The sequence below is a fragment of the Castanea sativa genome, chromosome 1 (assembly GCF_040712315.1).
Source record: "Castanea sativa cultivar Marrone di Chiusa Pesio chromosome 1, ASM4071231v1".
Taxonomy (NCBI): domain Eukaryota; kingdom Viridiplantae; phylum Streptophyta; class Magnoliopsida; order Fagales; family Fagaceae; genus Castanea; species Castanea sativa.
The window spans coordinates 18,363,355-18,377,850 of record NC_134013.1 but is presented as its reverse complement, the minus strand read 5'-3'; the positions used below and the strand labels follow the sequence as shown (position 1 = coordinate 18,377,850).

General features: G+C 35.5%; 1 protein-coding gene across 1 annotated transcript; it reads right to left on the bottom strand.

Annotated features, from left to right (window-relative positions):
• Positions 1 to 1,824: 1,824 nt before the first annotated feature.
• Positions 1,825 to 14,227, bottom strand: LOC142622355 (uncharacterized protein At1g32220, chloroplastic). Its single transcript, XM_075795806.1, has 10 exons — positions 13,841 to 14,227; positions 12,252 to 12,387; positions 12,056 to 12,144; positions 11,280 to 11,335; positions 11,138 to 11,193; positions 8,063 to 8,156; positions 5,305 to 5,384; positions 4,212 to 4,254; positions 3,779 to 3,870; positions 1,825 to 2,253 (listed from the first exon to the last, which is right to left on the bottom strand). Exons 1-10 carry the CDS (start codon positions 13,894 to 13,896, stop codon positions 2,074 to 2,076), a joined length of 882 nt encoding a protein of 293 aa, XP_075651921.1. The 5' UTR covers positions 13,897 to 14,227; the 3' UTR covers positions 1,825 to 2,073.
• Positions 14,228 to 14,496: the final 269 nt, after the last annotated feature.

The following is a 14,496-nucleotide window of genomic DNA, read 5'->3' as shown; positions in this document are numbered from 1 at the left end:
ACTTATATTATTCTCTTTTTCTTATTTAGTTGTATGGATTCCATATTCTATTTTGGTTAGTAGTTTCATACTTTCACATACATATTAAAGTCTGATAGTGCCTCCGGATCCGATCCCTCTCTCTCTGCACTATGTTTTGTATCTATTTTGATGCTCCATTTTTGCTTTATCACGTCATTAGATATTCTGTTTTCCTTCACTCAACGCCACTTGGAGTTGAATTTTTTGTGAAATTTTGATTCTCCAAATTTAGTAGTTTTCCAATGTGGAAACTTCCATAGCATGGTCTAATTAGGTGATTAGATAAGAAAACGCCTAATTTAAAATTTGGACATTTTTTCCTTCAACTTTTTAGCCTATTTATTTATGTACAACTTTTTAAAATCTAACTTTTTTTATTTTTAATTATAAAATTTTTCGTACAACTATGTTGTAACTTGTAACACATCTTCAGTAAATAAACTTTAAATAAAAAAAGTTACTTCCAAAGGCATGACATATCATGTGCAAGCAATATCTAATGTGAAGCTGCCAACGGGGGGTTGGCTGAGTTGGTCAGGACTTTGCTTCCTTGTTGGTGGACATCCTTAGTGAGGGGTGTACTCAGAAATGAGGTGACTCTCACACGCGTTTACGAATATGTATGACGCGGTGCCCTGTCTGGGGGTTTAATACAACCATAAACACCCCTTTTTTTTGTTAACCAAAAAAAATCTAATGTGAAGCCATTTATTCCTTTCACTCTTCCTTTTTGGGTATCTGTGCTATGCTGTAAATTAAACAATCGAGTATTAGTATATGTCAAAGCCACTCAATTAAATTATTAATAATTCATAACACTAGCTTAGCTAGAAGAAGTTTCACATGATTTGCAAGTGTTTATTAAATTCATTCTCTAATGAACTTTTATCTCTATCCACTGCACCCGGTGGCTTGAGTTACGTTTCTCTCTTTCTCATTTCATATGAAAAGTGAAACAGATTTCGGTTTGTACTCATAGACTCCCAAAAACCTAAAAATAAGACACAGAATATTGTATCCATTCATCATAATAATTGTTGGAATGACGTTAAATATTTTGGTTGATATTATAATAAACACAAAAAGCTCATAGTGGATAGGGCACTTAGATTTGGCTAAACTTTAGTTTTTAATTTAAAGGTTAGCGTCCAAACTAATCTAGTTTAACATAATAAAGAAACGCACGTAACGATCTATCAGTGGAATCTTTTGAGTTTTGCCACAAGAACTATAAGAGAGAGAGAGAGAGAGAGAGAGAGAGAGAGAAAGGTACTTGTTCCTAGTTCCCACTTTCCACCACTCGGTGGATCTGTGACGTTGAGATCCATTTAACAATGCTCCTAATCCTAAACCACAGGTGGGTTCTTGTTTCAGAGTTTCCCAGGTGTCGAAAGTCCCATCTCATGGATCTTCTGTGGCACTGGCGCTTGCACTTTTACACATTTTTTAGCCTCTAAAGCTCTTTTTTTTTTTTTTTTTTTGCTTGGTGCTAATAGGGGCTTGTGTCACCACCAAAGGTGTTAATATGGATGATAGTGGGTTTTTGTTTTTGTCTTTTGTTTTTTGTTTTAGAAGAATAGGGGATCTATGGTACACATTTTTTTGCCTCTAATTTTTTTTTTTTTTTAGGCTATAATGGCTTAGTACAGGTAGGGCTTGTGTCACCACCAAAGGTGTTCATGGCAGTTGGTTCTATCTTCTATGGTTTGCGAATCCGTACAGCTCCTGCACAGAGAAGTGCCCAGTATCTCACATGCACATTTGAAAACAGAAGATAAAGCCTTGAGATGTACATTTCCCACATGAAAAAGCAAGTTAGTCATCAATTTTCAATCACCAAAATGATTATTCTATCAGAAACAATGGTCGACAAACACATGCGCATAATTAGCACATGTTATTACATCAAAATCAAAACATGAAATGATCATCAAACCTTTATTCCTCACTAACAGCACAAACCATGTTTTTTTCATTCAGCAACAATTTTTTAACAGCTTAGAGTCAACTCTATATGGATAAACAAAAAGAAAAAAAAAATGACAGACATTTTTATGATGACTTTTGTTGGCTATAACGTTGTATTCCGGGAACGTCTATGATGCCGGGAGGAAAAACTGGATCCGTGGCTGCTCTAACAGCAACCTGCGCCACTGCAGTAACATTTACAGGAGAAATGAACAGAGGCCCAACGAGTGGCAGCTGGCTCATCGGTTTTGCATGTTGGAGAACCTGCAACGTTTGAGAATAATTTAGTTAAAACTCAGTATCTTGAACTAAAAAATTTAAACACGATGGCTATGACTGTTTCCAAATGAATCACATTCTCAAAAAAGCTTTATCACACTATTAGGTCCTTACTGGATCGTTAAAATAGAGGAATATGTTGTCAATAAGCACAGAACCTTTTTTGATGTTGGGTTACTGGAAATGGGGCTTGGCATTCAAACTTGGGCTTAAGGCTTCCAAGTCCCCAATGTCGATATGACTTGGTACCCAGACTTGAATGAATTTTAGGTTGTTTCCCAAGCAGCCAATGTAGAAATTTAAAAGATACAAAATATCTTTAAAAAAAATTCTAAAAAATGCTTGACTGGCAGTTAGGTTCAATAATCGACATTTATACTGAATTAAAAACTTTATAGTATTATAGCAGAGAATGTGATCATTGTTCGACACAAAAAAGGTCTTAAGCGGCAAACAGTGATGTAAATAATTTATGCTGGAAGAAACAGAATTGCTTATATTTTCAGGGTCACATTAGATACTTAGGGTCCAGGGATCTTTTACCTACAATATTGAACCTTGAAAAAATTGACTGATTGTTTGGACACGTTAATCCTTTGCAACACATTAATGAAGAATACTACTCTAAGACGCATTATGGTGCAAAAGAGCCATGTAGCTGATTCCATATAGTTGCTATTCTAGTTGAGTTTCTTAAACTCCCAGTAGTTTGGAATATTAACTACACTCCAAGTGACGCAAACCATCTCAAGCTGTTAGAAACTATTCTTCCCCCTCCTTTAGAAGCTCTAAAAGCCTCCAAAATAAATCTAGAGACCTCCAACAAGTAGTCTGGAAGCACTCTGCAAACCTGACTTCAAGAGAGAGAGAGATGCATATTCCAGGCGATGCCAATGGGAAGATCACATGATGCCAATGGTAGGATATACTTTCTAGTTTCCAGGCAAATAACACCACCTTAAAACTACCTTACCCTCATATGTGAAGAAAAGCATGGAAACAAATAACTAACAAGAATATTGTTAAAATAATGGTTAAATGATTAAATTCACAATTTTCTAACAGTTTAAACTTTTGGATTTATCTTAGTATCAAACCAGGTGGCCCTAAATTTGAAGCATGTCTCCACTCTACCCCCCATTTAAAAAATAAAAAATCTCACATATTGGGCCCCATTTATTAAGTGGGAGTCTAAGCTCACATGTAAGGAGTGTTAGTTTAATGATTAAACTCAACATTTTCTAACCACTTAAGCTTTTGAGACAAATCATAATTTATCAAGTAAGATATAAGTTGTTAGGTGGAAAGCCATGTACTGATTGAGTCATTAACAGTAATTATGGAATTTTAGGTGGAAAACAATGTGATTGCAGAAGAAAGGTGCCCTCTTTGGCTAAATCTAGCCGAACCAGGTACTCATATGAATCAGGCATGTTTTCATCATGGTTCCAGCATAGATGGGGAACATAAGAAAAAACAAAGAATATATTATATATGATGCACAGTTTACCATCTCCAAAGGAGAACCGATTACACCTAAAGGTATCTTCATGCTCCCAACACTGCGAGTCCCATAAATAAACCCAGGCCTCAGAATCACTCCTGAAAAAAGGCAGATAACACGCTTTGTCATGTAAATAGAAGTTCCCATTGTACTGAGATCTTAAACTAGTACTTAGACTCCACTGGTGAGCTACAGCAAGATGATAATTTCATATTTCAAGAAAATACTTCAGGATGTAGAACTGAAATATTGCACTATAACTGGCAAATATAAGTGACCAATGTCAGTTCAAAAGTTCAAGTAGGTCTCAAAGGAATTCCAATTAAAACACACACACACACACACACACACACACACATATATCTATATATATATATATATATTAGGTATTAGGTGTAAAATATAACACCCGTCACCGTGAAAGAATGAGAAAGCTCACCACTATAAGGGAATTTTGTCAGCAGCTCCGTCTCAGCAGCTCTCTGCATAAAATTAAAAAAAAAAAATTTAAATAAATAAATAAATAGATGCAACAAAGGATTTTCCATGAGATGAAATTGAAAATTAAAGAAACTTCTCTTAGCTCAGCTTGTTGAATTCTATGATGCTAGTTTACGATTTGCTGCTTTCTGCGTTGCTGTTTTTGCAGCTTGTTTCATTAAAAGTTTCTCTTGATTATCAAAAATATATATCTAGCTCATGTCATTACCAAGTATTCCCATATGTGTTTAAGGTTGTAATTAGCTACACTTGAAAATTTTACAGAAAAGAAAGGACTAATACTTTTTCAGAGAGAGAGAGAGAATGACAAAAAAAAGTAGCTTTGATCATTAGTACACCATTTTATTGGTAGGTTACGCTGATGCTTCTGAGCCTTATGTAAATAGAAAGGCATATAATAGGGCAGAAATAAACAATAAGCTCTTGCTCATGTGTTGTAATAATAATTAGTGTGTGTCCTAATTTGTATGTTAATTTCTAATTGTAATGGTCTGCTAGAACAGTTAACAAAAATTGACTAAAGAATTTGTTTCAATGTAAAAATTGATGTCCTTAATTACTGACATTATTATTTCTGGTACTTCTCAGCTTAGAGCATTGAAGTAAATGATCTGGTTTCTTTTCCTACTACTACTTAAATTGGCAATATCCAATGCACTTTAGAATAAAATGGAAAATAATGACCACACGCGTTTAAATCATCAAAACCCGAAATTTTTTAAAACAAAAATATTAAATCATACACAATATTAAACCTAACCATACACATCATAGGGTGCAATTGATGACCCAAGTACGACTTCAGTATGGCATTTAAAACAGCATTTAAAACAGCCTTCAAAGAGAGAAATAGTTTATAAGGCATTGTTCCAATGCTTGCAATCTAGGATTAATTTTACCAAGAGACTTGTAGCTCAACCAACATCTCCTAGTGTTTTCAACGAAGATGTCCAAGGTTCAAATCCCCCTCTCCCATTTAACAATTAAAAAAACCATCCAGAATTAATTTTCAGATATGATCATTGCAATACCTTTCCCTCATAATATCCTTGCAGTAAGTAATTTGCCAAGCCAAAATCAGTAGCAGAGACATACACAAATCTTTTCAAACCTGCAGGATCAAGAGCCAATCACCCAGCAAAAAAAAAAGTAAGAATCCAAATGAATCGAACGAAGCCAAGCTTTGAATGTTCAAACTTGGTTAAAAGAAATATCTAAGTGATACAGGCTCATGTTGAGCTTTAATTACTCAGAGCTCAGGCTGGGTTTGCCAACCATTTAGTAGAGCTTGGGCTTGGCTTGGCTTAGCTTATTTAGGTGTATGAGCTCAAGCTTGGCCAATTAACGGCTTTTAATTAAATTTTTGATTGAAAATATTAAAAAAGTAAATTATTTCAGATTCATTAAATTTCACCAGAAAAATAGATAAAATAAATCAATCGCATGGCATATATAATGTTATTATTAGTCTCAGAATCGAGTTACTTGCAAGCCTTTTTGTTGCCATGCTAGATACACAATCAGTGCCTCAATTGGTAAGGAATTAGAATACAAAAAATCAAAAAGGTTATCCACAAATCCCAGTTCCCAGTCTTGAAAATGCCTGCTAAATTGAGAAATACAGTACTACTTTCCTCTATCATTTGAATTTCCTAAATACGAGGCAATTGAAACATTCATATCCACTGCCAAATTAAATAAACTCGGGGAATGATCCTTGAGGTAGTGATCTCCACACCATAAGTCTAACCCGAGTTCCATACCCAATGGCGAATTTAAGATGTCTTGAGAAAGAATCCCACCTTCCTCTAATAATCTTCCATAAGGCTACCTGATGCAAGCTTAAGGAAGGAAGGGTTTACTTAAGGTTAGGAGAATTTGTGGATCTAGTGTTTGGAGTTGTGGAAGGAAGGGTTACAGGCTGTGTTAGTGATTAAAGGGTGGTTTGACGAGTTATCAGATAGTTATTTGGTAGATAAAGTTCGTAGGGTTTTGATAGGTAAAATAAGAAAGGGCTTGATTTGGGGTTGTAAGGAAGAAGTAAAATAGATAATTTTGTGGTGTTTAAGGCCTGTATGACAGTACCAATGAACCAAAAGAAAGAGAATAAGAAAAGAAAGGAGAAAGGGAGATAAAAGTACATGAAGCCCAACATGCCTTTTTGCTCAAAACATTCCAGATTTTATCATTCAACTCCATCTATTCTTTGAGTACATTTAGCACAATATATATATATATATATATACACACACACACACTTCTTTTTTTCTTTTTTTTTTTGATAAGTAAGATGTTTATTGATATCAAAAAATGAAACACCCTAGTACACAGGGAGTGTACAAGGGTTAAACAATCAAGAACAAAAATTAGAAGAATCTAAGAAATCAAGAAAAGATAAAAATGATTGGTTCCGCAAAGCAGTCAACCAATCTCTAAGGGTTCTAAAGAAAAATAGCTTCAAGTCTGAAATTGATCTCTCCTTATCTTCAAAGCACCTGCTATTTCTCTCTCTCCAAAGACACCACAATAAGCAATGTGGAACAATCATCCATATATGCCCATTTCGATGACAACCAAATCTGCCTTGCCAACATGCTAATAGCCCCACTACAGATTGTGGCATCACCCAGCTAACTCCAAACAATCCAAACACCATTGCCCACATATCCATTGCAACCGGACAATGGAGAAAAAGATGATCAACCGATTCACCATTGCACTTGCACATGTAACACCAATCCAATATCCAAATCTTTCTTTTTCGTAAATTGTCAATCGTTAAGCACTTCCCCAAAGCAACAGTCCAAACAAAGAAAGCAACTCGAGAAGGAATTTTCTGTTTCCAAATACACTTCCAAGGAAAGCAACAATCATTAGAGCCCACTAAGAGACTATAATAATCCTTAACCAGAAAACCCTTCTTTCTATCAAGTTTCCAGCACATCTTATCCTCACCAAATCCTTTCACCGAAGCACCATAAATGGTATCCATAAAACCAGACAATGCCTCTGATTCCCGAGCATGCACACCCCTAAAGAAACTTACATCCCAAAAGAGGACTCCATTATCAAGCTTCATAAGCTCAGCCACACTAGTCTCCTTGTCTCTGCAAAATCTATACAATTCCGGATAACTGACTGCAAGGGAAGTCTCATCACACCAATGGTCTTGCCAGAATTTCACTCTTGACCCATCCCCAACATCATATAGAATGTGGCAAGAAAAAGAAGGCCATCCTTGATGAATATTTTTCCACAAACCCACACCATATGGACCATTAACAGGCCTAGTACACCAGCCACCCCCTTCATAGCCATATTTCACCTCTATCACTTGCCTCCAAAAGGCAGTCCTCTCCATCCCAAATCTCTTCACAGCCATATTTCACCTCTATCACTTCTTCTTGCACTAATAGTTTTGGAACTCCTAGATTGACCAGTAAACTAAAAACATAAGTGGGTAATAATCAATAAAAACTAACTTTTACAATTTCTTTAGCAGTTAGTATCTCCTAAAAAAATTCTAAACTCAACTAAACTACCAAAAACCCTTAATTCACAAAGTAGCAAAAATTATAGTTTTGTGCTTCGATACAAAATTGACATAATTTGTTAAATAAACCCAATCTTAAAACTGTTTTAACCTTGTGACATGGATGCATTAGAAAAAGATAGTCACTAAATTGATTAAGAGGAGATATTGGGTTCTATGATTTGACACATACTATAGGCAACTACTACAAAGAAAATCCATTCGAGCAGTCCAAATAGTAACAAACAGATCAATACCTTGTTCTGCAGCAGCTCTTATTGCATTGATGTTTGCAGTCCCATTAATTTTATACATGTGAGAGTTGGAGCCAAAACCACCGACACAGGAGATCTAGGACATAAACTTTAATTAGTAAAGTAGACAAACATCCCTGTAAGACAGAAATGAACTGACAAAATCCAGCAGTAAAGTGGAATCTAGAAAGCTAATGGTAAAAAGCTTAAGAAGGAGATTTACAATCCCCTTCTTCACACACAATATATATAAATGTAGAAACAATTTCATAGTAGAAAAAAAAACAACAAAAACAAAAACAAAAAACAAAACAAAACTTCAAATTGCTCTTCACAGAAGAAACCTGCACCACCATCATGAAGACTAGAATATTTACAAAATTTTGGTTTTGAACTCAAATCTAGACACTCAGATTCAGGCTTTTCAGGTCAGTTGAGGATATTGGGTTAGATCCACTTATAGTATAAACCTAGATTTCTTCTCACTGTCCCACTTGTAAACATCTATTTGCATTGATATCCGCAGTCCCATTAAAATCACTCATAAGTCACCAACACAAAATATCTAGGATTTTTTCCATAAGTAAATTCATTGAAAAAGTGCAAAAGGGGGGGTGCAACCCTAGTACATGTGAAATGTACAAAGGAATTGCCAACTAGAGAAAATAAAGAAAAAAATAAACAGTACAAGCTAAAGTTCATATCAGCTAGGGAATAGACAAGTCGAGACAATGAAAGCAGAATTATTTGATGTCCCCTCATAGAGGTACATGTGGAACAAAAATTTCCACCGAACAACAAAATGCCCCTTTCTGTAAAAAGCATGTCTAATCTTCTCACTCCAAACGTTCCACATTAAGCACAATGAATTGTCTTTCCAAATTTCTCCGCTAGCATGTTTACCAGTGCGAATAGATATAAAACCATTGTCCATAACTCATGAACCATTGGACAATGTAGAAATAAATGATCTATAGATTCATCATTAGCTTTGCATGCACAGCACTAATCCATAACTCAAATTGTACATTGTCAAAACCCTCCCTAGGGCTTTTGGTCCAAGTGAAGAAAGCAAACCGTGGCATAACTCTTGCTTTAAATATTATTTTCCATGGAAAGAAATGGTTACCCTCTGATTGCAACATCTTCTAATAAATTTAAACCTGGAAACCATAGGTCTTTGAGGGATACAAAAATATTTTATCCCCTCCCTCTAATCTAATTTCAGTAGAATAGAGATTATCCAAAACATGCTTCATAGATTCCATTTCCCAATCCTGAAATTATTTGACGAATAAAGGGTTCCACTGAATAACTCAATTTGATCAATCCCTGCAATTTGCAACTCAAGCATCTCTACATTTGCAATCATGAGAAGCTTAGAATATTTTTCCTTGAAAGTTTTACATAGCTATGTAAAACCCTTTCTACTCCCACCAGTTCACTAGAGAAGCGAGGGGTGTTAACTGGGAAGCACGGATGCAGCGTTTGGGGACACGTAGGCGACGCCGCTGCCTGCGTATCCGTGCCGCGTCGGGCATTAAAAAAATACTTTTTTTGGCGCGATTCGCGCCGATTCGGGCCAACGCGCGCGAAATCGGGCCGATTCGCGACGATTCGGCCCGAATCGGTACATATCGGGCGCAAACCGGTACCGGCGAAATTGGCCAATACTGGCCGAAATCTGCCGATACCGGCCGAAATTCAAAAAAAAAATTTCTCTTCAGCTAGGCTCTCTCCCATTCTCTGTATTCTAGTTATTATTTACTATTGCTCTTAAATTTGGTATATATTTATATAATGTGAAAAAAGTATGTTTAGCAATATATTAAAAATATAAATAAAAATATTTTTAATAATTTTTTAATCGCCGCACCCCGCCGCACCCGCACCCTACTTCTTCAAAAATTGCCGAGTCCCGCACCAGCACCCGAATCCCGAAATGCACCCGTGCTTCATAGGGTGTTAACGTCACCTGCAATGCACCATGGAATTCCACACCAGCTGTATACACCTGCAAGTTCTTTACATAGTTTTCGTCTTTCCCCAGCTACATTGAGCCATACACTCCTGAGAAAGACCGCACAATACCATCAGAGGCATCTAAATTTACAAAAAACTGAAAATCACCCCCCAACTCTTCCAGTTTTTCTACAACACCTTTGTCTTATAATACCAAAATGACACATGAAGCCCCCAGTGAACTTGAAAAAGGCTAATGTACAAATCGGCTTCCCCAAATGCTCCTCACAATTTCCTGAGTTATTATTTCCCTCTTTGTCTCCTGAATGCCCACAATATCTGCCCTCCAATCTCAGAGGAGATATTAACTTGAGCTACATTATGGCAAAATGAGACCTGTACCATTTCTTGATGCAGAAATCCCACACTCCCCTTTCTTTCCATAATTGATGGAGGACAACAATTTCGTCAATTCCCTTTATCCCTCTGCTGACTCCTTTTGGACCCTGATTCCCTGTTTCTGCTTTTGCTACATTGCTCCTCATATTTTTCTCAATTTTCAAGAACAGAGTCCAAGCTCCACAAATGAAGTTCCCAGAAATATACTAAACCTATTAATGCGGTTTTTGACCCATTCTATAAAATGAACTTAAAAAGACCAATCCACATCTTGCCAGAACTTAATGAGACCTCCTTTAGAAGAATCTAGCTACATTATTGTGTATACTACTCTAAACAGCATGGACACTTTCAGCAGAACAACAGATCATTTTTATTTGGGTTATGTTTAACATCCAAATATTAAAGCATATTTGGAAGTTGCCACAGGATACCTATGTTGGTATTGCAACAAGTCAACAGATTTAATAATCACCAGTGCTGTTGTCAATCAATAGTGGCAAAGCACTGGGAAGAAGAAAACTAAAAGCTCATCCCCCCCCCCCCCTCTTCCCCTCACCCTCCTCCACCTCTAGCCACAATGGGAGGAAAACAGAAAGAAAAGAGAAGGAAATGACAAAGAAATTATGAGACACAAGTCAAAGTATTTCCCCCATCCAAATTAAAAATACATTGTCACCATAATTAGTTTCCATTGAAAGATACAAAACAACTTACAACAGCAGTCGCCCCACTAAGAGCTTCCTTCAATGTATCAGGTAAAAGAAGGTTTCCTGGAAATGTAAAGAAGTTTTTGGAGGCATTAAACAAAATCCCAAAAATAAAGTCATCAAGAAATATGCCATTCAAGAAAGCTTACCTTGATGCCAGGTAACACGGTTAGCCCAAGAATCACGTATAGATGATCTACCAGACCTAAAAGGAAGAAGTAAAAATAAAGGAAAAGATGGTGAATCTTTAAAGAACCAGAAGGTTCTCACAAAGGCTTCTACAGCATTATTAAAATTTTCAATGAAATTGTTGAAATTAAATTTCCATTTTTTTAGTCATATGTGCAGGTTTACAAGACATTATAAAGGCCTATCTCAAATGATTTGCTTTATACTTATCCAAAAAGAAATAGAAGTCAGTTGCTTCATGATAATAAGTCAGCTTAAGAAGATTGATGGACACAAACACATTTGATTCTAAGAAATTGAAAATCATTAACAAAGGTCCAAGTAAATCAATTCAGTTGCACATATGCCAGGGAAATGCAGCATTTGGTAGCACAAGCAAGCAGTGATAGGTAGAAGAACCAAGAGGACAAAATGCAAGATGCAAAAAAGTATATCATTTCTGGTACTTGCAGCAACGTATACAAATATCAATACTTTGATTTTCCAAATACAATTATGCATAACTTTCTCGCCATCAGAGCACCCTTGGACTTCTACTAATCCAAGTTCATATACGATGAAAATAGATTATACTGCATTTTATGCATTAAAATGCCATTCAAGTTAATCTACCAACAGGCCAGTCATATCCAAAATGTCATTAGCATCAGCAGGCACAATAAGTTGCATCCACCTAGATAAGAACCATTGGCAACATAGACAAAAAATATTTATGAAAATATTAAGAGTTCTGTACCTGCTGAGGCTAGCAACAGTCAATCCACGATCTAAAGCTTCTCTACAAACATGTGATCCAACAAATCCATTTCCACCCAACACAAGTAACTGAATCAAATTTCATTCAAGGCAAAGTCAAGAGAGCACAAGAATCCATACAGCATGATTAATGGATTACAAAATTCATAGTAATCTGCATCCTCACAGTGTAATACCTTCTCTGTTGGAGGTGGGGGAACATCTACCATCTCTGCTTCCTCAACTTTGGATGTTTTGTCAACCTTGATTGGTTCATCAACCTTGGTAGAATCTGTTGTCACATATCTCCCATTTCCGGATACAGCCATTGTACTATATTAATTGGAATGAGAATATAAAAAAATTAACATCATAGTAAGCAAGAGTGAATTGTATAGTCAACCAGCTATCTCAATTGAACATAAGATACAAATCCACTATTATGTTATTGAACAAAAGCAACTAAAGTCACTTGACCCAATAGCCCAGCCAACGATGTCAAAAGAGATTAAAAAAAGTGCAACACATTACAACATGAACAATTTATTTGTTGAAGCAACATTGCTTTACAAAACATTTGTTATAACAACACTAACATTTCAAAAGTAGTACCTGAAAGCTACATAAAATGCAAGGCCTAAAATAATTGACATGCCCAGTGGCATAAGCTAAGCTTCATTAACAGAGGTATAAAAAGGTGAAGCAGCTGATAATACAAACACCAAGTGGAATAAAATAAATAAATAAATAAAACAACTACGGAGCTAACAATGACATCAACATTCAAAATGGGCACAATTTCAGTTTCCCATATTGGCAAATATAGTCTGAATATTAGAAGGATCAGTAGCACTATGATGCAGCACATAAAATAAGAAAAGGTTGGATATTGTTCTACCTAGACAAAACCCTTAATTCCACAAAAAAACAAAAGGATCTGTCAACAAATATTTTGAATGAACCATAACAATCACTTATTTTTTTTCACATGTAAGCCTATTTATATCATAAACTTTAAATGTCATTAACATTAAACAGACCCAAACAAATACGGTGTCCAGCAATGGCCGTATTTTGACAAGTAAAGTCATAAAAGCTAAAAATAAATAAAATCCCCCCTTGCTCCCCCTCCTATTCCCTCCAAATATCTTGTCCTAGATCACATTGGCATTGTTAAGTTGCAAAATCAATTTTGCCAAGAGCCTTATAGTCAACCAACACCTCTTGGTTTTTCCAATAGAGATATCTAAGGTTCAAATCCCCCTCCCCCAACTATCAATTATAAAAAATTTTAAAAATCACCAAATTATAGATTCAGTCATTCCCGCGTTGTGTGTATACTCATTCATAAGAATCATTAACAAAAAAAAAAAATTATATATTAAAAAAACCCATAATTTACACAATCAAATGAAATTCAATAACGCATACAAAAAAAAAAAAAAAAGAGTTAAACACGTACTACATGTACCAATTTCTAGACAACCCAGTTTCACACATTTTTCAAAAATTTAGTTTCACAGCAATATCCTACAAACTTTAATTACTAAAAATTAGAAGCAAATGAAACCCAGAAATTTCACAGACCCAGTTACTTTTATATCCAAATTCATCAATGCAGTCGAACCCATGTCATATAACAGACAAAAAAAAAAAAAAATTACAGCACATACATAAACTCATACAATACAGAAAAATGTTGCCATAGAAACCCCATAATTAGTATTAAAAACCCAAGTAGCATTTGGGTCAAAATGTAAAATTGTTACAGAAAAGAGAGACGTACTTGAGTCTGGGAATCGATTGTTTTGAAAAGATCAACCGAGAAATAACTGACCTCATTTGATATTGCCCTTTGTTTTTTTCTAAAGTTGATATTAGCTATGAAATTCTCTCTCTCTGTTTGTTTTTTTTTTTTTTTTTTCTTCACTGGAGCAGAAGTGGGAATCAAAGATTGCCTTGAGGCACAAGTAGTGAAAGGAGACTGAGGCAAGTAGGTTCACGAAGATGAAGAACAGTTTGGTTTGGGGAGACACATGGCGGGTGGTACTGCTGACAGGTAAGGTAGCACATGTGGCTCAACGTAAGCCTAGAGAAACTATTGTAGCGGAAAACTCTGTCTATGGTGTTTTGGCCCGACTAGGTTTTGCCATGTAGCTGGGCTTAGGACCCCAAGTTAAATCTCCTTTTATCTATATATATCTCAGTATATTAATAGCTAAAACTTAGAGAAAGTTTAATTATATTTTACAATTGAATTCTAATATTGCGGTATGTGTTTTAATTTATTTATTTTTAAAGAAAGTTTTATTTCTTAATTTTAGAGACAAATGTGAGTTCACATCATAAATATCTATCCAAGTGAGTTGTTGGATACAAAAATTAAAATGTCTAGAATTAATAAGCATAAAAAAATTTTAAAAATGGACAATCAATAATATT

Excerpts from the sequence above, each read along its gene's own strand:
- LOC142622355 (XM_075795806.1), bottom strand. The coding sequence starts at position 13,896 with ATGAGGTCAGTTATTTCTCGGTTGATCTTTTCAAAACAATCGATTCCC. Across the intron at positions 12,388-13,840 it reads CAATCGATTCCCAGACTCAA|TACAATGGCTGTATCCGGAA; the intron begins GTACGTCTCTCT and ends CAATTAATATAG. Across the intron at positions 11,336-12,055 it reads ACTGTTGCTAGCCTCAGCAG|GTCTGGTAGATCATCTATAC; the intron begins GTACAGAACTCT and ends TCTTCCTTTTAG.